The sequence below is a fragment of the Coffea eugenioides genome, chromosome 11 (assembly GCF_003713205.1).
Source record: "Coffea eugenioides isolate CCC68of chromosome 11, Ceug_1.0, whole genome shotgun sequence".
NCBI lineage: Eukaryota > Viridiplantae > Streptophyta > Magnoliopsida > Gentianales > Rubiaceae > Coffea > Coffea eugenioides.
In genome coordinates, this window is record NC_040045.1 from 35,516,341 (window position 1) to 35,538,239 (window position 21,899).

General features: G+C 37.2%; 3 protein-coding genes across 4 annotated transcripts; 1 reads left to right on the forward strand and 2 right to left on the reverse strand.

The window, feature by feature from the left end:
- Nucleotides 1–1,216: 1,216 nt before the first annotated feature.
- Nucleotides 1,217–2,813, forward strand: LOC113754365 (feruloyl CoA ortho-hydroxylase 1-like). Its single transcript, XM_027298757.1, has 2 exons — nucleotides 1,217–1,713; nucleotides 2,237–2,813. The coding sequence occupies exons 1-2, from the start codon at nucleotides 1,217–1,219 to the stop codon at nucleotides 2,808–2,810; spliced, it is 1,071 nt and encodes a 356-aa protein (XP_027154558.1). The 3' UTR covers nucleotides 2,811–2,813.
- Nucleotides 2,814–5,087: 2,274 nt separating this feature from the next.
- On the reverse strand, nucleotides 5,088–8,757 carry LOC113753683 (protein NRT1/ PTR FAMILY 5.5-like). 2 transcript variants are annotated; one of them, XM_027297905.1, is made up of 5 exons: nucleotides 8,667–8,757; nucleotides 8,490–8,538; nucleotides 8,132–8,346; nucleotides 6,918–7,678; nucleotides 5,088–6,325 (listed from the first exon to the last, which is right to left on the reverse strand). In XM_027297905.1, exons 2-5 carry the CDS (start codon nucleotides 8,509–8,511, stop codon nucleotides 5,344–5,346), a joined length of 1,980 nt encoding a protein of 659 aa, XP_027153706.1. In that variant the 5' UTR covers nucleotides 8,512–8,538; nucleotides 8,667–8,757; the 3' UTR covers nucleotides 5,088–5,343. The 2 variants fall into 2 exon arrangements, with proteins under 2 accessions (XP_027153706.1, XP_027153705.1); XM_027297904.1 differs by having other exon boundaries at nucleotides 8,490–8,543.
- Nucleotides 8,758–17,866: 9,109 nt separating this feature from the next.
- LOC113753684 (protein NRT1/ PTR FAMILY 5.5-like) lies at nucleotides 17,867–20,545 on the reverse strand. Its single transcript, XM_027297907.1, has 4 exons — nucleotides 20,460–20,545; nucleotides 20,291–20,347; nucleotides 19,941–20,155; nucleotides 17,867–19,540 (listed from the first exon to the last, which is right to left on the reverse strand). Exons 2-4 carry the CDS (start codon nucleotides 20,310–20,312, stop codon nucleotides 18,020–18,022), a joined length of 1,758 nt encoding a protein of 585 aa, XP_027153708.1. The 5' UTR covers nucleotides 20,313–20,347; nucleotides 20,460–20,545; the 3' UTR covers nucleotides 17,867–18,019.
- Between the last annotated feature and the right edge of the window lie 1,354 nt (nucleotides 20,546–21,899).

Here is a 21,899-nt window from a genome sequence, read left to right on the forward strand (position 1 = left end):
CAGAATTTGTAAACATTAAAATTTCTAGAGCTGGAATTGAAGGTTCTTAGGATAGTACTTCCTACATTTTAAATCATTTGTGAAAGTAGGACATAAAATGCTTGTACATTTCTATGTTACTAGTACTGTAATAGTGAGTATACGCATGTATGTTTAGTCAATTTATGGATTTTTTTCTTTTCAAGAATGAATATTCTCCTATATTAAACTAAGAAATTGAAGAATTACTGAATCTAGAAAATTTAAGAAAAATATGACACCTATACATATATAAGATGTGTGTGTGTGTGTGTGGTTCTATTGGTGTTGATCTCTTTACTTCTTTGAATCTAATTTGAAAATCTTAGCATCTAGAGCATCTTTTGACCATTTCAACCTGATAGAGTGTTTCTGAAATGATAAAAAATGGATACATAAAACATATAGGTTTCAAGGAGATGAGGCTTATGTCCATTGTTTTAGTTCTTCAAATTCTTGATATTTTCTTTTGAGTTATTTGAATTCTTATTTTGCTCCACATACCAGATTATACCTCGTTTGTACAAGTACAAATGAGTTGTTTGTAGTTCTTGATAATTTTATAAATGCATAAAATAGTTTGGTGGTTAAAAATTTATATTAATAGACTATATATATATATATATATATAAATATATCTTGTTGCTTTGATGCATATAGACATGTTGCTACTGTCATGAACTTCATTTGTTGCTAGAATAGCACACAAGGTAGTTTTTGTTGGATCCATCCTATATATTTAGGATCAGAAAAAATATTAGCAAGACAAAGTTAGAAGATAGTTGCCATATGAGGTTACTTACCCTTCCGTAGATTAATTGAATCCTTACATGTAGTTAGCCTTTTAATTTTCAAATGAGCAAACTTTACGTGAGTCTAAACTGTAAACATCGTTACGTTTGGTTTCAGAACACCTGTAAGCTATTCCAATCTTTGTAATTGCATTTTTGACATTATGTGCTGCAGAAGCATATTGAAGTTTTCAATTCCTAAGAATAGCTCAAGCCGGCCAGAAATTAAGGCGACGGTCTATATAAAAGTAGCTAATTAAATTGCAATACTTAATTTCCTCAGCCAAATTACTGATCTGAACTGCATTAAATAGCCTTGCGCTGTTTCATTGGCCATTGCCAAATCTACAAACTGAACATTCAGATTCTCTTTGATCAGAGAGCTCTACAGCTTTACTGGTTCTGAAATGTCATCATCATCCCTATTTGATCCCAATGATCTCACAGACTTTGTTGTAAAACAAGGCAATGGGGTCAAGGGCCTTTCAGAAATAGACCTCAAAACCGTTCCTAGGCAATACATCCAACCCCCAGAAGAAAGACTGGACAAGAATCAAGTAGTGGATGGTGAGTCAATACCAGTGATTGATGTATCCAACTGGGATGACCCAAAAGTTGGAGCCTCCATCTGTGAGGCTGCATCCAAGTGGGGTTTCTTCCAAATCGTCAATCATGGGATCCCACTTGAGGTTCTTGACAATGTCAAGGAGGCTGCTCACAAGTTCTTTGAGTTGCCAACTGAGGATAGGAGGAAGTATCTCAAGGAAAATTCTCCTACTCCCACAGTGCAGTTGAGCACTAGCCATAGTCCTTCAGTAGAAAAGGTTCTGGAGTGGAAAGATGTTCTGATACATTTTTATGTGCCAGGAGATGAGAGTACAAATTTATGGCCTCCAGTTTCCAAGTAAGCAAATAAGTTAGGAGTTTTTATCGTATCTAATTTTGGCTTTTCTTCATTAGCCAAGTGGTGAGCAATGAGCGTACGTATAGGTTCGTTAAAAAGAAGCAATGAATCTGATTAGTCCAACTATATCTTTTGAAAAAAAAAATCAATGGGATAAGAAATTTTACTGGAAAAGTAAAATAGAACAATAGTTGAATCACCGAAACTCTAATTTTCAAAATCACACAGACAACGTAAAAGCCTGATATTTTTAAAAAAAATCGAGAGAGGGTTCACTTTTTCAGGGACAGGTTCACAGGTATACCTAAAATTTAGATACAAGGTTAAGATTATATTGAGATTGATTTACATAAGAAATACACTACTATCAATGGTTTGTAGACGTCTGTAACTTATAGCTTACTGACCACCTCTGTTTGATTCGACTCTTCTGTTCCTGTTTGATTTGACTCTTCTGATTTGTTGACACATAGAATCTTGTCCAGTAATTCGGTCTAAATACACATTCTAATTTATTTCATAGAGATCAAGTTTTGGAACACATAAAGTGGGCTAAACCCGTAATCAGAAAGCTAATGGAAGTGCTGCTGAAGGGACTGAATGTGAAGGAGTTTGATGAAGAAAAAGAATCTCTCCTGACGGGAGCCTGTGCACTCAGCCTTAATCACTACTCTATCTGTCCGAACCCAGAATTGAGTTACGGAGTTGGCCCTCATTCTGATATTTCGAGCATCACTATCCTTCTTCAAGATGATGTGGGCGGTCTCTACGTTCGAGCAACAAGAGCTGGTCAATGGATCCATGTTACTCCAATCCAAGGGGCACTAGTAGTTAACATAGGCGACACGTTGCAGATTGCGAGCAATGATGGATATAAGAGCATCGAGCATTGTGTGATTCCTAATGCAGTGAAAAACAGGGTTTCTGTGCCTATCTTTGCTTCTCCTAAAGCAGGAGGAATTGTTGGTCCTTTGCCAGAAGTCCTGAAGACTGGAGAGAAGCCGATTTACAAAGACGTTCCCTGGTCAGATTACATGAAACACTTCTATAGCAAAGGACATGATGGAAAGAAGACAATAGAATTTGCTAAAATATGAAGTTCATCCCATAATTTATAAAATAAAATAAAATAAGAAAATCTCTCTGGAAGCATGAGTGAGTGAGTGTGTGTGTGTGTGTTTTTTTTTTTTTTTCTGGTACGCATCAGTGTTATCCACCATTTCGACGCCCTATCCAGACATCTTTGTAATGACAGCAGATTGGCCCTATTTCTTGCTAATTAATTTGCGGCTACTGGTTGAACTACAATCGTACTTATGAGTATACAAGACATCTCAAAATATGGTGCACACTATGCAGTGCTGAAATTTTGTGTTGGTCAACTTTATTGCAAGCTGTGTAGTGAAAAATTATGGATACTTCAGTCATCTCTGAAAAAGTTATAGAAGATTTAGGCAATTATTGGATTAGTATCTTGATGGTCACTACTAGAATTTCAGAATAAAAGAGGATTTTCAGTCTTTGCTCAAAATTAGGATATAAGAATAGTTACATAGATAAGGAAGTGGCAATGAGTGCTCTTTTTATTATTGAACAGTACATCAAGAATCTTTAGCACCCCTGAAATATCACAAACTCCATTTCTATAACATTTTAGGAATATCAATGCTTTGAAAACAAATTTAAAGTATTAGAATCCAAATTTAGACTTCTTAAAGTATTAGATTTAGGAATGTTCCCATTGAGGGTTGCGCCAACACTCATGATCTGGTCCTGATAGCAGAGCTGGTTGAGCTAAGGTACTTGGCTCCCCGGTTTTGTACAAAAGAAATCCCATCAGAAATTGCTAATCTCTGCAATCTGGAAAATTTGATTGTGAAAGGAGCAATTGGTGAGGTGATTCTACAGGAGGCTATTTGGCATATGGAAAGATTGGGGCATATTCTTATCATCAGTGCTTTTTTCCGTTTCCAGCAGTACAGTCAAGAATCTTTTGATAAAAACCCCTTTGGAATGAGTAATTTGAAAACCATTTCTACTCTGTCTCTAAATCATGGAAGTAATGTTTCAACGATCATGTTGGGTAGGCTATCTGGGCCGCAGAAACTCAGATGCATATTTACAAAATGTTGGGATCATTGCAACAGCTTTCCAGAATTGAGCTGTTTGAGGCAACTTGAATCTCTTAAAGTTGGCTTCTCTGGTAAGGTTCACAGTCCTTCCAAGTTTAGCTTTCCTGCAAATCTCAAAAAGTTGATGCTGTCAAGTTTTCAACTACCATGGAATGAGATCTCAGCCATTGGAAGACTTCCCAACCTTGAAGTTCTCAAATTATTAGACAGAGCATTTGAAGGGCAACAGTGGGAAATGAATGAGGGAGAATTCCAAAGCCTGAAGTTTTTGAAATTAGATTTGCTGAACATTACAGCATGGATTGTGTCTAGTGAGCATCTTCCCAGTCTTGAGCAACTTGTATTGTACAGATGTAAACATCTTCAAGAAATCCCTTCCGGTTTAGGAGAAATTCCAACTCTAGGTTATTGAGATGAGGGGGTGCAGTCCCTCTGCCAAGGATTTTGTCAAGCTGATTCAGAAAGAACAGAGTGATTTAGAAAATGATCAGCTTGAAGTCCACATCTAAAAATCCACATTGGTCTTTCATCTCTTCATTGAAAGTAAACTAGTGGCGCAATTGCATCTAAACATCTTCTCTCTCTCTATCTCTCTCTCTCTCTCTGTAATCAAAAACTGTTGCTGCTATGCACACCATTGAATATTCTCTCAAATTTGTGTTTTTTGTTGTTGCAGGTTCTGTTGCTAAACCTGCTGTTCTCAGGTTTATCCATGCATAATTTGTATCAGAGACCATTCACATGCTTTTATCCAGCCTTGAGAAATTTCTTCAGTTACTAAAGGTTGATTCAATTAACGTCCATCGAATACTCCTCGAACCCAATTTCTAAGCACCTTTTTGTTTCTAAAGTAAATCCTTCTGCAATGTAGTGTCATCTTCTCCTGGACAGTGATCACTTCATCCCTCCAAAATACTCAGCCTAATGGAAAAGAGGTTTTCAAAGAATCCAGTAGTTTGTCCTCGCTCAGTTCTGATATGATAATGCAACCCTCAGCCCCATCAAGGTGGATCAAACTTACTTCAAGCTTAACACAAAACACTTCAAAGTGTTAATCCATCACAGATCACAATCAGAACACAAATCACAATCCACATAGCGAAGCCTAGACTGCCTAGTGGATGGGCAATTGTATCAAACTAAGGCAAATATTGGTATTGCTTCAAATTTGAGCTGCAGATGACCAAATTAAGTGAAAATAATTGCTGACACAGGACAAAATTAAGATAGATAATCTCTCCCTCTTCTCTGTTAGATACAAAAGTTGTACATCAGGTCACAATAAGGTAACTTTGCCTCCAATAGAATGATGCAGTGAAATCGATATGAACAACAAAAATCCTTCAACTAATCTAAAAAGGAATTTCTGCATAATCATCCTCTAGAGAAGGAAAAAATAAAAATAAAAGGTATGAACCATGTACAAGACCTATGAAGTATGAAGCTTGAGTGGGAAACACTTTCTTGAGACAAGTTAATGTTGCTCTCAAGCCATATATCAACGTGTAATGTTAGCACCCAATAGATCGTTAACAAAATTCAGAGAAGGGTCAACCCATTCTCTATTTCCAATAGGTTCCTCTTTTTCTTGATTTCGAATCTGTTCCTCATTTCCATCATTATTTCCAGCCTTTTCTTCATCATTTTCAGCGGCTTTCTCATCATTTGAACCTGGTTCTCTAAGAGGGAACAATACAGCCCAGAATACAAACCAAATGAAATTTGCAGCACTCAGGGCAGCAAGCACCCAATAATAGCGATCCAGGCGACTCTGGTTTAATGTGTACTGAAACCAATTCCTTTTTCCCCCTTTTTCACTAACTTTACCTACAACATAAACTGATAAAACACTTCCAACGATTCCTAGCCCAGATAATCCAGGACTGAGGTATACAAGGTACTTTTTCATCGAAGGAGGACTCTGATCAGTCAAGAAAGGGGTAACACTGTTTTCATAGAGCGAGTCCAGACCAGCTAGAAGAAAGTATTGTGGAAGAAGCACAAACACACTCAAAGGGATCTTATCTTCCTGTTTATCTAGCAGTCCATGACTTCTGATCACATGTATCCTTCGAGTTTCGATTCCAGAAGCAGTTATGCAACATAACACTGAGAAGATTGTAGCAAGCGCAATGCCAATTGAGGGGGCATACTTTTCTTTGTGTGCTCCTCTTAAGCACCTTCCAATAGCAGTGTAAATTAACTTAATCCGTGACTTTGATATTTCATAGAACACCAGAATGACTGAGTTAGGCAACTTTAGTTTTCCAATCTTATAATTCATGTGGTTTGCTTGCTCTACGAAGTATGTGTTTCCAACAGAAGTAATGACACCACAAATTACAAAGGTGATCCAAATTGGCATCATGCGGATTATGATTTTTGTCTCCTCTACTTCTGTCCGAGTGCACAGTCTCCATCTATGCTTTTCTGGTTCTTCAATTTCAGTCATCAATTGGATGGCAGCCTTGTCTAAGAAACTGAGTGAAGTGCATAAAATATAAAAATGAGCTAGAGCCAAAGTTAAGGAAATTAAATGCATCATGCTTTCTAAGTATAGAACAGGATATGATAAACTCAGATTTTGACTAATTGAGCTTAGAGAATATAAAATTATAAATCTGATGAAATTTTCACAACTCTAAAACCTTTCCACTGGCAATGTACATATTTGATTGGAAAGCATATGAACTATTAGATATTCGCAAACTATTATAAGCCATTGGCACTATTTAGAATGAGAAACTAGAGTTCCATGAATTTAGAGGTTGGCGGTAGTTACAGCATGGATGTGCTTCTTACTAAATTTGGCATACAACCATGCAACTTGTTGCACCACTATCAAGACCCAGTGTACGTGAACAAAATTCACAACTAAAACAACATCACTGCACATTGGATTCTGCAAGGAATGCTCCAATTATGACAAACCTTAACCGTACCTTGCCTCATCTCAGGATTTTAATGGATCACTGACCAGAACCAAGTTTTTATAAGCAAACAAGTTAATCTATCTTGGGAAGGTAAATAATGTATAGAGAACAAAATACTAGTGGAAAAGTTTTGTCAAACCTGAGTAGTCCCTTGGTATGAGGCAATTTTGGAGTGTTGGTGTCTTGATTCTCATAAAGCTCTGAATATTGCTTAGGATCTTCAAACATTTTGCGTGTGGAGGCCACAAAGACTCTTAAAACATTGGTTACTGGACTTCCATCTGGTTTACTTTCCCCTTTGTATGAACCTGTACCCTGCAGAAATGCAAGGGTTGCCACCAATGTACATATTGCTGGGATACCAAACCGAAGTGACCATGGTTTTATATATGGTAGAGCAATTAAACCAATAACAGGGACAAGGATTATACAACAAGCGCCAAGGAGTTTCACTCGCTCTTTTTGCACAAGGGCCAGCATTGCTTCCATTGGTTGGAATTGAAGTTGTGATATATCAACTTCAGTTTTTGGAGTACTCTCACCTTGGTGCTGCTGCTTCTTTCTCTTCTGATAATTGACCATGAAAGATGGGGTTCGTAAGTTTGGCATATATTTCAATTTTCCATCAGGCCCTCTCCTGAACTTGTATAGGAAGGACTTTGAGCTTCGTTCAAACTTCGGCTCGTTGACTTTGGGTTCATCTGGCTTCTTTTCAATCTGATTGTCTGCGAATGCAACCAGTGAGACAACATGTCCACTTAATCCAACTGCTATCAATGCTAAAGCTGTGTAAAAGAGGGCCTTTTGTGTATGACCAAGGCAAATTGGCTCGTAACCTTTACAGGTCCCTGTGGTCTTGTGTAGAACTGGTGGAGTTGACATTGATAGAAATCCCAAACCCTGTCAATAATTGCAGGCATGATACATTCAAGAAAGGCCAATCATCATCTTTAGCTAATGTTCTTGAATAACAATTTCACAATGGCCTTAAACTGATGTTCGCACATACTTCAAAAGGGACAAAATTAGCATTGAGACCAAAGATTCCTATCAAATCCCAGCAATCGGTCACGCCTAAAGACATTTTCTTTTTAAGAGATTGCACCAGCTGGATTAATTTAAGTTCTTGAATCAATAGGCAGAACTGACTTTTGTATTTTCAGTTTGTTACAGGCGAATATTCAGCTATTAAGGGTTATAGAAGTTAAATCATGGAACTATAACCAGCGAATATCCAGCTAACCTAGGGCTATAAAGGCTAAATCATGAACTCTAACAGTGGATTAGCAAGTATATTCAGTTCAATTGAAGAAGAAAGTAGATAAAATATACTTGCCCAGAAGAAGAACTTACAATTGAAAAGGCTGTACTTGAGAGGAGCAGATTCCAGTAGTTACCAAGACCAGCATCCACAAAGATGAAAAGCACTAATGGCAGAAATTTAGTTAGGCCAGTGTAAATATTCATGATTCCAGCAGCATGAGTAAATCCAAGTCTCCAAACATTTGTTAAGTATGTCTGCATTATCCACATCACATATGTTGCAAGCATATCTGCCCATAACAGAACTGCCAACAGAGCAAGAAATCAGCACGAGTACCACGTGGAGATTGGACTAATCCCAAAAATCTTTTGCAGAAGGGCCAAAAGCACCGATGAACAAATCAAATAAGCAGAAAAGTATTGAAGAATCAGGGATAAGAAGAATTACCCATTATTCTGAGAAATGCCATTTTCTTTGTGAACCTTATGGATTCTCCCTGTTCTTCGGCAGAGCAAAAGATGAAGAAAAAGCAGCATTAGGACAAGGAGAAGTTCAAGAATTCCACGTTCTAGCCACAGAAAGCTAAAGAAATCTGCATTGATGTTGAATTTAGTTATTCTTTACCTCAAATTCCTGTTTGTCCCTGCTTCCTAGAGCCTAGAGGAAGAGAGATTGAGAGAATTTCTCAGCAAGAAGTCAACTACTGTGTCCTTTCACTTGCTAACCCAGCTGGAAGAAAACCACCTGCAAATGTATTTAAATAGTCCAGTGCGGACTGCAGAAAGGACAAGTTGATGCCGTGGCATGCCATGCCAATTATGGGTAATGGGCCAATGTGACTTCGATCAAAACAAGATTAGCGTAATGATTACAACGTGGTAATTAGTAATTACCTGGAAGCTCTAAGAATTTTAGCAGCTTTCCATTTTTATGTTCCCATTTCCTTAGTTTCTCTCTGTTTTTGAAGGTTTGACTGGCTTTTGGAGATTTCTTATTGCTAATCGTAGAAAAACTTATTTATGTTTTGGTTATCTATGATTTAGTTGTGATTTTTTTTTTTTTGCAAATTATTTATCACATAGTATCTTTTTTCTTTTACAATTAAATTTTCTAAAATTTTGAAAGTTTATGATGCTTGTGTCTTTAGTATTTCCATTTTAAGTAAATCAAGGGGAGGGGGGAGAGTGGTAAATAATGTTCATTAATTTTAAGGTAACACTGCCATTTTAAGTAAAATTTTGTCCTTAGTGTCATTGTTTTGTTAGCTTATTATTTGAAAATAAATTTTTTTTGTTGTATCAAAAATATATTTTTCATTTGTTTTTACATGCATTATATCCCAGAAAATGTTACAGTATTATTCTTTAATAAAATTTAAAAAAAAAATTATCTAAGCACCCTTGAGTTGGACTAAGAATATAACAGCGTAAAAAAAAAAATTGGATCTATCTAATGGTGTCCAATTAAGATATATTTTAAGTGCAATATTTTTTAAAAAGATTTTTCTAACAGTTACTCTTAAGGCACTCGTTAACTCACTTATATTCACCTAACCTACCATATATATACACATACTAACAATTATTATTCTCTCTTGCATTTATATACTTTTCCTATTTAATCTTACTTATATTTTCTTGTATTTATTTACTTTCCCTAATTAATCTTATATTTTTAAAAATATAATATAACACTTGAAATATATTTTAACGAGTGCCCTATAAGCACTCGTTAGACAAATCGATTTGAAAATATAAAATTAATTAGAATAAATAAATAAATACAAGGAATGATAAGTAAGATTAAATAAAGAAAATATATAATGCAAGGAAGAATAATAATTGCTAGTATATGTATAAACATGATAGGTTAGATAAATTTTAGGTGTGTTAATGACTGTCCAATGAGCACCTGTTCAAAAAATTCAAACTTATAACACCACCATACCAATTTTGGATGTCTTACTCTAATCTCACAAGAGTATTAATTAAAGAAGAATATTTAAAATCAGAAAAAACAACTACAAGGAGATGGTAAGAAACATGTTAATCCACTCATATTGGTATTTTCTGCAATATTTTTGGAAGAGAAACTTTTTAGGAATTCGAACTTTCTACTTCAGAAAAGTCAGCATACTTGTACAACTTCCACAGATGGAACTATACATGTCTTTTTCCATCAACTAAGAACCAAAAAAGAAAATAAATAAAAGAAAGAAAAACCCATGCTAGAAAATTTATCTAGGGAGGTACAACTATGCCATGCCTTTTCTTTTCTTTTCTTTTTTTTCAAGTGTAAGTGCTAGAGTTTGAATTTGAAAATTTTCACATATATTTCTTTTTCTCAAACCATTCAACCCATTCCTGCATTCCCTGCCATGCCCGTTGACAATAGGTCTAGAAGAAACAACTCATGTATTTAAACATGGCAATGCCACTTGAGATAAAGTAAAGTTATCCTACCAATAAGACATGAAATAAAATAATAGTAATATTGTTTCAATTATTGCAATATTTTATGCATGGAGGCCTTAACAAGTTGAACGAAGTTTTGGAAAAGAATGATTAGTGCACATTGCTCCAATTTGTCAATTAGATTAAGAGTTCACATCATGATTAACAAGGTTATCTACCATCTTTCATGACATGGATTTAATTTCTAGTGGTTGCCGAGGCTAATTAATAGTATAACTTGTACTTCATTAATGATTGAAACCTTAAGTAAAACCAGGAGTACAATTCAGTGAGAGGAAAGAATCTTGATTAAAACAGATGGTTAAATGGGGCTAATGCCATGAATTAAAAAAGCTCGGAATTCCCTCACGGTTGATTTATTGCCTAATCCAGATAATTGAACTGATGCATTCTTTTTTTGGAATGCCAGTCCAATTTCAGTTAACTTAAGAAGCCAAAACTTAAAATAAGTTTTTCTTATGACTAAGAGAGAACACTGAGGGGTTTGTCCAAAAAAAAATAAAAAATAGACTTAATTGAGATTGGTAAATAGAGAGTATTGAGCAAACAAATGTTTTGCTTCATCTAAAATCGTATATATAAAAAAAGGAAGTCAAAATGTGACGGCTCCACCTCCCCCTAAGGCGTACCAAAGGGTTCGACGGGTCGCCTGCCCAACTCTAATGATGTCATGATTCAGAGATCAAATGTACGTTTATTGCTCTCATGAGCCGGTAAAATCATTGCACTTGAACACCCAACGCTCAAATATATCATTTAACATTAACATTGAGAGGGAGCCCCTTTTTGAGCTCCAGATAAACATGAACATGAACCATAAACAAGGTGGAGACGTTGGTGTCCAGCACTAGACTTTTCCAAAACTCATTGAAGCCAAATCATGTCATGAATCCACATGCAAGCACGCATGATATGCAATCGAATAAATAATGCAAGAAGCATTTCACAAGTACTTTGGAAATAGTTTAGGGTCACTCACCTCCATGGCTCAGAAATCATCCATCATATAACATTGCCTTGCTCAAATTCAAGTCTTAGATCACAAACTCAATGCAAACAAGTCCCTTCAAAGTTCGGACAGCACTTCCCCTGAATTTGCTAACTTTTCCAGCCATCATGGCTTCATCAAAATGATCGAAATGCATTATTGTGAAATATATTTGATTTTTGATTTTACTGGTTACTCGCTGAGCTTCTAACTCACCCCAAAACTATTTTATTCCCCTCCACATGGCTCGTGGCGAAGGAAGGCTTGTTGTGATTTTATTGTTGTGGAATTCCTCTTGTATAAGAATTGGGATCATGGATCAGAGTGGCGTAGTGGAAGCGTGAACGCTTCGCTTTTGATATGTAAATGTTGGAACATTTGATGTAATATTTGAGATTTATATTGTAATCTGTTTGAGGAATGTAGTGAACGACTGAGTCCCGGCGAGAGTTGGGCAGGCGGTCCGCCGAACCCTGAGGTACGCCCTAGGGGGAGGTGGAGCCGTCACACAAAACCTCACTGAAGTAGCCTCAAGAAAAGAAGATTTTATTAGAGGGACACTGGAATATTTTCTTCACTGTCAATTTTTTTAATATGGTAATTGACTTGAGATTTAAAATTCATCGAAGTACACTATTGAACTACAATCGTACTATGATGGGAAAATGCATACCAAATAGGTTTCCCACTTTCTAGAACCCATAAATTATGCTTTAACGGGCCTGTTTGGAACCTGAGTTTTTTGAGAGTTTGTCTAAAACTTTACTGTAGTACACTGTAGAAGTTTTTGAAAAAATTTGTGTAAAATTTTTTGTAAGGTGAAAATTTTTTTTGTAGAAGTTTTTAAGAGGAAAAACTTTTTTTTTTCTTTTTCTCTTTCTCTTTTTCTTTTTCTTTCTTTTCTTTTTCTTTTCTTTCTTCTCTTCTTCTTCTTCTTCCTTCCCTTCCCCCTTCCCCGTTACCAGCCCCCCTCCCCGCAGCAACGCAGCACCCCCTACCCCTCCCCCTCTCCCTCCCTCTGCCGTCACCCTCCCTCTCCCCTTCCCCCTCCCTCCCTTTCCCCTTCCCCTTCTTTCCCCTGCCACTCCTCTTCTCCCTCCCCCGCCACCCCCCTCTGCTCTCCACCCCTTTTCCTCCACTCTCCTTGCCACCCGCCACCCATATTCCTCCCCTCTCCCCCGCCACCCGCCACCCCTTTCTTCTCCTCCCGTCACCTCTTCTCCTCCCCTCTCCGCCGCCGCCCCTCTTCTCCCTCTGCCCCGCCAACCCCCTCTGCCCGTCACCTTCTTTTTCTCCTCCCCTCATCTATCCCCGTCACCCTCAGCAGCCCCGTCGCCCTCGCGCGAACAGATCGCAGCTCCCCTCCCCTCCACTTTTGCGATCTGGTAATGGGACCAGATCTGGTCGCGGGAGGGGGAGGGTTGCGGGGGACACACAAAAAAAAAAGAGGAAGGCAGTCAAATTGGGTAAAGGAGGAGGATGGCAGGGAGAGGGAGAAAGGCAAAAAAAAAGAAAAAGAAAATGGCGCCGGAGGTGGTGATGGTCGGCGACGGAAGTGGTGGACTGGGTTGGGATGGTAGAAGAAGAAGAAAGCCAAAGGGAAGGGAATTTTTTTTATGTGTGTTTTGTGTATTGGGTTGGGATGGTGGAGGAATTTGTGTGTGTTTTGTGTATTTTGAAGTGTGTAGGTAAAAAATTTTGAGAAGTTTTTTGAGTTCCTGTAGCAAAAGTTGTTAAAAAACTTGTAAGTAAAAAACTTGCCCAAAAAACTAGCTTCCAAACAGGGCCAAAAAACTACTACAGTTGATTGAGGCAAGACCCAGACAAAAGTTTTTCAAAGAGGCTGGCTATGTAATTCAAACGCCCATTTCCGAGAAAGCGAAGGGTTTCCTTTTGCAGCCTAATGATTGCACTTGAGGACAGAAATTTTCTATGATTGGTTCAACTGTAAATGCAGAATTTTGTAGGTGTGGACGGATTTAGAATAACGTGCATTTGGGTCAAGGACGCGAGATACGACTTGCCAAAGAAAAAGTTTGACTCTAATTTTTTATAGTAGCAGAATTGCGGCACGTCTTTTGCGAATAAGAATTCTTAATCTTAGAATGAGTTGGATAAAATTGAAATTCAAAAATTAAAATCTTAAATTTGATCCCATTAAATTATTAAATTATTAAATACTAAATTTGATATATTTGAATATATATATATTACATTAAATGACAAATGAATGATTTATTATTTATTATTTAGAGCAAGTTTTGTCTAAAAAATTTAGTGTCACTTAATTAATTCATATTTTTTTATTATTATTAAATATTTCCGAACATGTTAAAATTTGAATCTATTAAATTAAAGTATTCAATTGAACTATCAAACAAGGTCTGAGCCATTTTAAATTGAAGTAAAACCATTGTCGTTGACATGGCATAATCAAAGACCTTCTTTTAGTTCACTAACAATCAGAAGTCTTTTTTAGTTCACTAAACAACTTGAGTTAATCTTATATATACTGATATTTTCTACATTATTAAGTTGGATGTATGATATATACACAAAATTTGGATTTTAAATCTAGATTTAAATTAATTATTATATATCTAATGGTGATAATATACACACTCTCAAATATATACACTATTTGTATATAGGAGATTAATTTAAACAATAATTATACAAAAAAATTATTCTTGGCAAAGGAGAGTCTTGAAATTAAGAGCCCCAAAAAACTTGTCCCTTTGTCAATGAGCTAAGTAGAATGGCTAATTAAATACGCACGGTCTTCGTCAAAAAAGTACCAAACAGAGTCAAAGCGAAGACAAAGCGAATTAGTAAATAACTATGAGAAGACAAAGCGAAGACTCAGGAGGAAGCAAGTCTTGTTCACTTGGGTGACCCACAGCAAAAGGCTGCCAAATTTACGAGTGAAACAATACGCGAGAGATGTACCCTAATTTAAAGAATCCCTTCATAAATAATGTAGTTAGATTTGGAAAAAGTTTATATATAGTTGAGGTTAGTACTGTAAGTAAGGATGACAACAGTACGAGTTTGAAACAAGAGAATCCTCACACCCCCCCCCCAACAGTGTCTTTTTTTTTTTTTTTTTGACGAAACAATAAGTTTTTCCATTGACTAAAAAGAGTATACAGATGCGAGCAAAGGCTCGAGAAACTTTACAATTAGTGCTCAATTGCACTGAGGAAAGAAACGTTCCTCATCCAGAAAAATGCCTAAGGCATATGAACTTAACCTTTTACATCTTGATAAATATCCTTCACTAGCTAGCTCAAAAGAGCACATGCGAAACATATTCTGTAAAACACTAATGTCATCAACCAGAGTTGTTAAGCAGCTGTCAGGTGAGCTCGAATGCTTCAGCTGTCTCAGTAAAGCTTTGTTGTGAGACAAAATTTTGATTTTGTCCCAACGTTGTTCCAAGGCTTTACACAAGACCAGTTTAATTGCTACTGCAGCATCCAGGAGCTTAGTTCCAAGTATTCTCTTCTTCAAAGCCCATTCTGCAATCCTTGTTTGTGAGAATGTCTTAGCTATGACTCCAATTCCCACTGACATTTGCCTTTGCTGACTTGTCTGGAATACCTCAAGGACTATGGGCTCCTTCTCTTCCGTCTCCTGATGTTGCACTGTCTGATTAGAAGCTGTTTCTTCTGTGCTCCTTCTGTCCTTGGTTTGCCTTAGCTCCTCCTGTTCCAACCACTCCTGTTGAGCCTTGTTCATTACTCTCACTAGTGGCCTTCTGTTTTGACCTTCGAAAGCCTGTTTGTTTCTTTCTTTCCACACTTGCCACAAAATGTTTGCAGTTAGTCCAATATGTTGAGCTCCTTCAGGTCTTAATTTTGCCTCTGATATCTTGCACCACCATCGTTTGAAATCTCCTTGCTGTTCACTGACTCCATCCCATTGAATTGGGGCCACCTTCCATATATCCAAAGTACTTGGACAGCTTAATAGGAGGTGTTCCACTGTCTCCTGGCACTCCCCACAGGCTCTGCAAACTGGGTTACCCATTCCTGTTCTTCTAAATATGGCTTCCCTCACTGGCAATGCTCCTGTAATGCATTTCCATATAAAAAGCTTAATCTTATGTTTTATGTTTAAGCTCCAAAGGGTGTCCCACATCTGCTTCAGTTGTTGGCTTCCTTCTCTTATGCTTGGCCCAGCTGCTTCTGTATTTCCCTTCACAGCACTGTCCCTTTCCTTCATGAGGAAATTGTATCCTGACTTGACCGAATAACAACCTCCCCCGTTATGTTGCCAGAAGTAGCTATCCTCCCTGCCTACTAGGCTTATCGGAATACTCAAGATCCTCTCTGCATCAAATTGGTTAAACATACTAAAAATGGTGTTTCTATTCCAACACTTAAGGCTGATAAGCTCCTGCACCATCCTCAGTGAATTGTTACCTTGTCTTGGGGTAGTAGGCCTGCCAGTAGGTGTACCTGGGATCCATTTATGTTCCCAGATGTTTGTACTCCTTCCGTTCCCAATCCTCCTGATGACACCTTTTTCTAAAAAGCTTCTGGCTCCTAGAAGCCCTTGCCAGAACCAAGAAGCATTCTTCTGAGCTTTACACCTGAAAATGGACTCTTTGGGGAAGTACTTAGCTCTGAGAACTTTACTAAGGAGAAGGTTGGGCTTAGTTAATATCCTCCAAATCTGTTTCCCCAACAAAGCTTTGTTAAAGGCCTCTATATCCTTAAAACCCAACCCCCCATCAGTTTTATCCAAAGCCAGTTTTTTCCAAGACAGCCAGTGTAATTTGCTTTTTCCATTCGTTTCACCCCACCAGTAGTTGGCCATTGATGCAGTGATGTCTTTGCATAACTTCCTTGGCAGTTTAAAACAAGACATGGCATAAGTCGGCATTGCCATAGTGACTGCCTTCAACATGACCCCCCAACAGTGTCATGGAGCTTTTTTTCTCACTTCTTAGCACTATTATTATTTTCTTCTTTCTTAGCATCTTTATTGTTAGCAAAGACTAATATTACCACCACTATTACTACTAATCATACTATTATTAGGAAAACCTAATATTATTGCTACTAATAATAATGTAACCCAACATAACATGAAAAAAATAGATGTATTAATCATATATTATTTATATTTGTTTAATTAATACGGAGGATGAGACGGAAGATGGGACAAAGGTATTTCTCTTCTCCCCCGTCCCATTTAAGAGTTGGTAGAGGAAAACCCCCCATCCCACCACCCCACCCCATCACTCTTGTTGTGGACATCTGCCCCATTGCTATCCCCAATTGTGAGGAGTATTTTCAAAATTCATACATGACTTGTTAAAAAAATTTCACCTCTTACTTCTTCCCTATTTCTTAAATCTCACTTTTTTCCTATTAGAAAAAAATTTTTAAAAAGTAAAATTCTAACACATTAGAACAACATGGTTAAATTTTTTTAAAAAAATAACCAAGATAGTTCATAAATAAAATTGCCCTACTCTTACGATAGAGGAAGCTCCTATTAGAATTTTGCTACTAGTAGCTCCCCTTGATAAGGTGATTACTAAGAATTCATTCGTGTAAGCGATAAAAAATGCTCCGGTAGTATCTTCTATCCCCATCCATCAATTTGATAATTTTTTTTCTTTTTCCTAAACTTTTTTTTAATCCCCAAAAATAATTAAGAAAAAAAAAAAAGAAAATCCTTCGTTGCTGACAATCAATTCTCCAGCACGCCCCCACACATAATGTGGCCTTTAGAAATGGTCCACGGCCAATGTCCATGTCGTGGGCTCACCCAACAGGGTCTTGTAGGCTTACTTGATGCTTCAGTTTCTATCACTTTGCCGCCATGCATGTCAATTGTCAATCTGAGCCTGCCTTTTTTTTCAAATATAAATAAAAAAAAAGTGCTGTGTTTGAGCGGTTTACTGAGGTTTGTATGGTTGGAAAGCTTATGAAGGACAATTAGTTTCTGATGCTGTACATTTGGTTTTCTTCTTGCATGTTGATTTTATCCTCTTTTTAAACTAAATTGCAGAACATATGTTTGGTATCTAACTAAAAGAGTAACTTAGTAATTAGTCTTCTATATTTACCTTGTTCCCTTATAACAAGGTAATAAGTTCATCACTTTTGTGATTTATGATTTAGTTGTACTAATATGGTTAGGTTGATGCCCCCAAAATTAACGGTTCTAGATTTTAACTCCCCGTCTCCTTTTTGCTTCTCAAATCTCACCATTTTCCTATTAGAAATTATATATATATATATATATATATATAATTGACATATAGTTTATGATTTAATCTAAGGTGGGGGGCGGGCAAACAGTGTTTGTTGAGAGCGATTTAATTACTCGTTGAACATGGTTGTTACCTTTTAACAGCTACCACCACAAACTTATTACATAATATAGGGCTGTTAATCTGGCTTTATGAGCCAGGTTTTGGCAACCCGAAGCTCACTCATACGGTAAAAAAAAAGAAAAAAAAAAAGAATATTGGACTACTGATTAATGATGATATATCAAGCCTTGTCTGAGTGTGTAAAATTAGCCAACACTCCATCTGTAACGAAACCCACAATAGATTCACTCAATTCTCCATTTCCAGCTTTTTCTTCATCATTTCCAGTTTCTTTCTTGTCATTTGAACCTGGTTCTCTAAGAGGGAACAATTTGGCCCAGAATGCGAACCACAGGAAATTTGCAGCACTCAGGACAGCAAGCACCCAATAGTAGCGATCCAAGCGACTCTGATTTAATGTGTACTGAAACCAATTCGGTTTTCCTCTGCTTTCACTAATTTTACCTACAACATAAACTGATAAAACACTTCCGACTGTTCCTAGCCCGGATAATCCTGGACTGAGATAGACAAGGTGCTTCTTCATCGACGGAGGACTCTGATCAGTCAAGAAGGGGGTAACACTGTTTTCAAAGAACGAGTCCAGACCTGCAAGGAAAAAATACTGTGGAAGAAGCACAAGCGCACTTAAAGGGATCTTATCATCCGGTTTATCTAGCAATCCATGACTTCTGATCACATGTATCCTTCGAGTTTCGACTCCGGCAGCAGTTATGCAGCATAACACTGAGAAGATCGTAGCAAGCGCAATGCCTATTGAGGGGGCATACTTTTCTTTGCGTGCTCCTTTTAAGTACCTTCCAATGGCGTCGTAGATTGACTTAATCTGTAACTTTGATATTCCATAGAACACCAGAATGACAGAATCGGGCAACTTTAGTTTTCCAATCTTGTAATTCATGTGGCTTGCTTGCTCTACGAAGTATGTGTTTCCAACAGAAGTAATGACACCACAAATTACAAAGGTGATCCAAATTGGAATCATGCGGATTATGATTTTTGTCTCCTCTACTTCTGTCACTGTACTTCCTTCTGCGGGTCTGTTTTCCTCTTTGTTGCACGAACGTGTACCTTGCACAAATGCAAGTGTTGCCACCAATGTACAGATTGCTGGGATTCCAAATCGAATTGACCATGGTTTTATATATGGTAGAGCAATTAAACCAACAACAGGAACAAGCAATATACAACAAGCACCAGGGAGTTTTCCGCTGTCTTTTTGCGCAAGGGCTAGCATAGCTTCTAGTGGTTGGAATTGAAGTTGTGATAGATCAACTTCAGCCTTTTTAGTACTCTCAGTTTGCTGCTGCTGCTCTCTCTCCGGATTCTTGACCATGAATGATGGGAGTCGTAAGCTCGGCTTCTTGGCCTTGAATGATGGGAGTCGTAAGCTCGGCTTATTTATCAATTTCCCATCATGACCTTTGCGATCCAAGGACATTGAGCTACTTTTACAATTTGGCTCGTTCTCTTTAGGTTCATCTGGATTCTTTTCAATCTGATTCTCTGCGAATGCAACCAGTGAGACAACACGTACACTTAATCCAGCTGCTATCAATGCTAAAGCTGTGTAGAATAGGGCCTTTTGTGTATGACCAAGGCAGTTTGGCTCATAATCTTTACAGGTCCCTGTGACCTTGTGTAGAACTGGTGGTGTTGACATTGACAGAAATCCCATACCCTGTCACCCAATGGAGGTGGAAAATTCAAGAGAGACCAATCATCATTTTTAGCTAATGTTCTTGAGTTACAAATTCACAATGGCCTCAAACTAATGGGGTCACACATTCAAAAGGGACAAAACTAGTATTGGGACTGACGATTGATGTCCAATCCCAGCAATCATTCATACCTGAAGACAATTCCTTTTCAACAGTTAACACCAACTGGATTAATACAAGTTCTTGCATCAAGGGACACAATTGACATCGATATTCTCAGTTTGTTAGGGGCTAATTTCCAGCTAATTAAGAGTCATTAGAGTTAAATCATGGGTCTCTAACAGTGGAGTGGAAGTATAATCATGGTTCAATTAAATGAAGTAACTAGATGAAAAGGAGTTGACCAGCAGAAGAACTTACAATAGAAAAGGCTATACTTGAGAGAAGCAGACTCCTGTAGTTACCAAGGCCAGCATCCACAAAGATGAAAAAGACTAACGGGAGAAATTTAGTGAGGCCGGTGTAGACATTCATGATTCCAGCAGCATGAGTAACTCCCAGCTTCCAAACATCTGTTAAGTATTTCTGCATTATCCACATCACATATGTTGCAAGCATATCCGCCCACAACAGAACTGCCAACAGAGCAAGAAAATCAGCATTAGTACCATCCAGAGATCGGACTAATCCAGCAGCAGGGCCAATTCGGAACAGATGAACAAGTCAAATAAGCAGAAATATGTGGATGAATCAGAGGTAAGAAGAATTACCCATTATTCTGAGAAATGCCATTTTCTTCTTGAACCTTATGGATTCACCTTTTTCTTCTGCAGGGCAGAAGATGAAGGAAACCAACATTATTAGTACAAGAAAAGCTCAAGAAGAACACATTTTAGCCATACGAAGCTAAAATGGTGTTGAGAGTTTAGTTTTCTTTACCTCAAATTCCTGTCTGTCCTGGTCCCCTAGAGCCCAGAGGGGGAGAAATTGAGAGAACTCTACTAGAAGTGAAGTCAACTCCTGTGTTCTTTCACCTGCTAACTCAGCTGGAAGACAGCCGCCTGGAAACCAGGTGTTTAAATAGGCCAGTGGAGAGAAGACAAGTCGATGCCAGTGCCAATGGACCAATGTGATTTCGGTTAGATTAAGATCAATGTAATGATTAAAACGTGGTAATTATCTGAAGGCCATAAGAATTTTAGCAGCTTTCTATTTTTGTTCTTCTATTTCTTATTAGTTTCTCTGCTTTTTAGGCTTGACTGCCTTTTTGAGAATTCTGATTGCTAATTGCACGAAAACTCTATTCTGTTTTTGGCTTATCTATTTTGGTATTTTGTGTGTGTGTGTATGTGTTTTTAGCGCTTTGTCACATATATTTTTTGTTTTATAATTTTATTTTTCTAAAATTTTGAATGTTTATGATATTTTTGTCTTTAGTACTTCCAAATTAAGTGAATCAGGGGGAAGGGCTGAGAAAATATTCATAGACCTTAGGTAATATTGCCATTTTAAATATATTTTTGTCTTTAGTGCCATTGCATGTTCTTTATTCATTTTTGTATCTCACGTGCGTTGCATCATAAAAATTATTACAATAATCTTTTTCTATCTCGGCACACTTGAGCTGGACGAAGAATATAACAATGGGATTGTTTGAATTGTAAATTATTTGTATATATTTTTTTTGCTTATATCATCAACATATTTTTTTTATTCAAAAAATTATTCCAAATAATTCACTATCCCACGACCTCTACTATGATTTAGAGCTCATATCACCTCCATCCCAATTTTGAGTACAACTTTCACAGATGGAATAATTTCTTTTTCCATCAGCTAAGCACCAAAAGAGCTGGTCATGTTTGTATAGAAAGAAATAAATAAAAGAAAGAAAAACCTGTATTAGAAAATTTATTTACGGAGGTACAACTATGCCATGCTTGGAGTGGTGACAGTAGGTCTAAGGTAAAACAATTCATGTATTTAAAAATGGCATTGCAACTTGAGATAAAATAAGTTATCTTACCAATAAAACGTGCAATAAAATAACAATATTTTGTGGGTGAGACCTTCACCAGTAGAACAAGTTTTTGCAAAAGAATGATTAGCGGACGTTGATCCAATTTGCTAATTAAATTAAGAGTTCACACCATGATTAACGAGGTTATCAACCATCTTTCATCACATGGATTAATTAATTTGTATTGGTTGCCGAGGATCACAAATATAGCTCGTACTTCATTAGTGATTGAAACGTCAAAACTAATTCTTTGTATAATCTTGCTTGTGGAACTGAGCAATTAAGCCAGCTGTGCAATTGAGTGAGTGGAATGAAATTTGATTAAACAGATGGTTAAATGGATCCAATGCAATGCATTA

Excerpts from the sequence above, each read along its gene's own strand:
- LOC113753684 (XM_027297907.1), bottom strand. The coding sequence starts at position 20,312 with ATGGCATTTCTCAGAATAATGG. Across the intron at positions 20,156-20,290 it reads GGCATTTCTCAGAATAATGG|TTCTGTTGTGGGCGGATATG; the intron begins GTAATTCTTCTT and ends CTCTGTTGGCAG. Across the intron at positions 19,541-19,940 it reads CAAGTATAGCCTTTTCTATT|GGTATGGGATTTCTGTCAAT; the intron begins GTAAGTTCTTCT and ends ATTGGGTGACAG.
- LOC113754365 (XM_027298757.1), top strand. The coding sequence starts at position 1,217 with ATGTCATCATCATCCCTATTTGATCCCAATGATCTCACAGACTTTGTT. Across the intron at positions 1,714-2,236 it reads TTATGGCCTCCAGTTTCCAA|AGATCAAGTTTTGGAACACA; the intron begins GTAAGCAAATAA and ends TTTATTTCATAG.
- LOC113753683 (XM_027297905.1), bottom strand. The coding sequence starts at position 8,511 with ATGGCATTTCTCAGAATAATGG. Across the intron at positions 8,347-8,489 it reads GGCATTTCTCAGAATAATGG|TTCTGTTATGGGCAGATATG; the intron begins GTAATTCTTCTT and ends CTCTGTTGGCAG. Across the intron at positions 7,679-8,131 it reads CAAGTACAGCCTTTTCAATT|GGTTTGGGATTTCTATCAAT; the intron begins GTAAGTTCTTCT and ends AATTATTGACAG.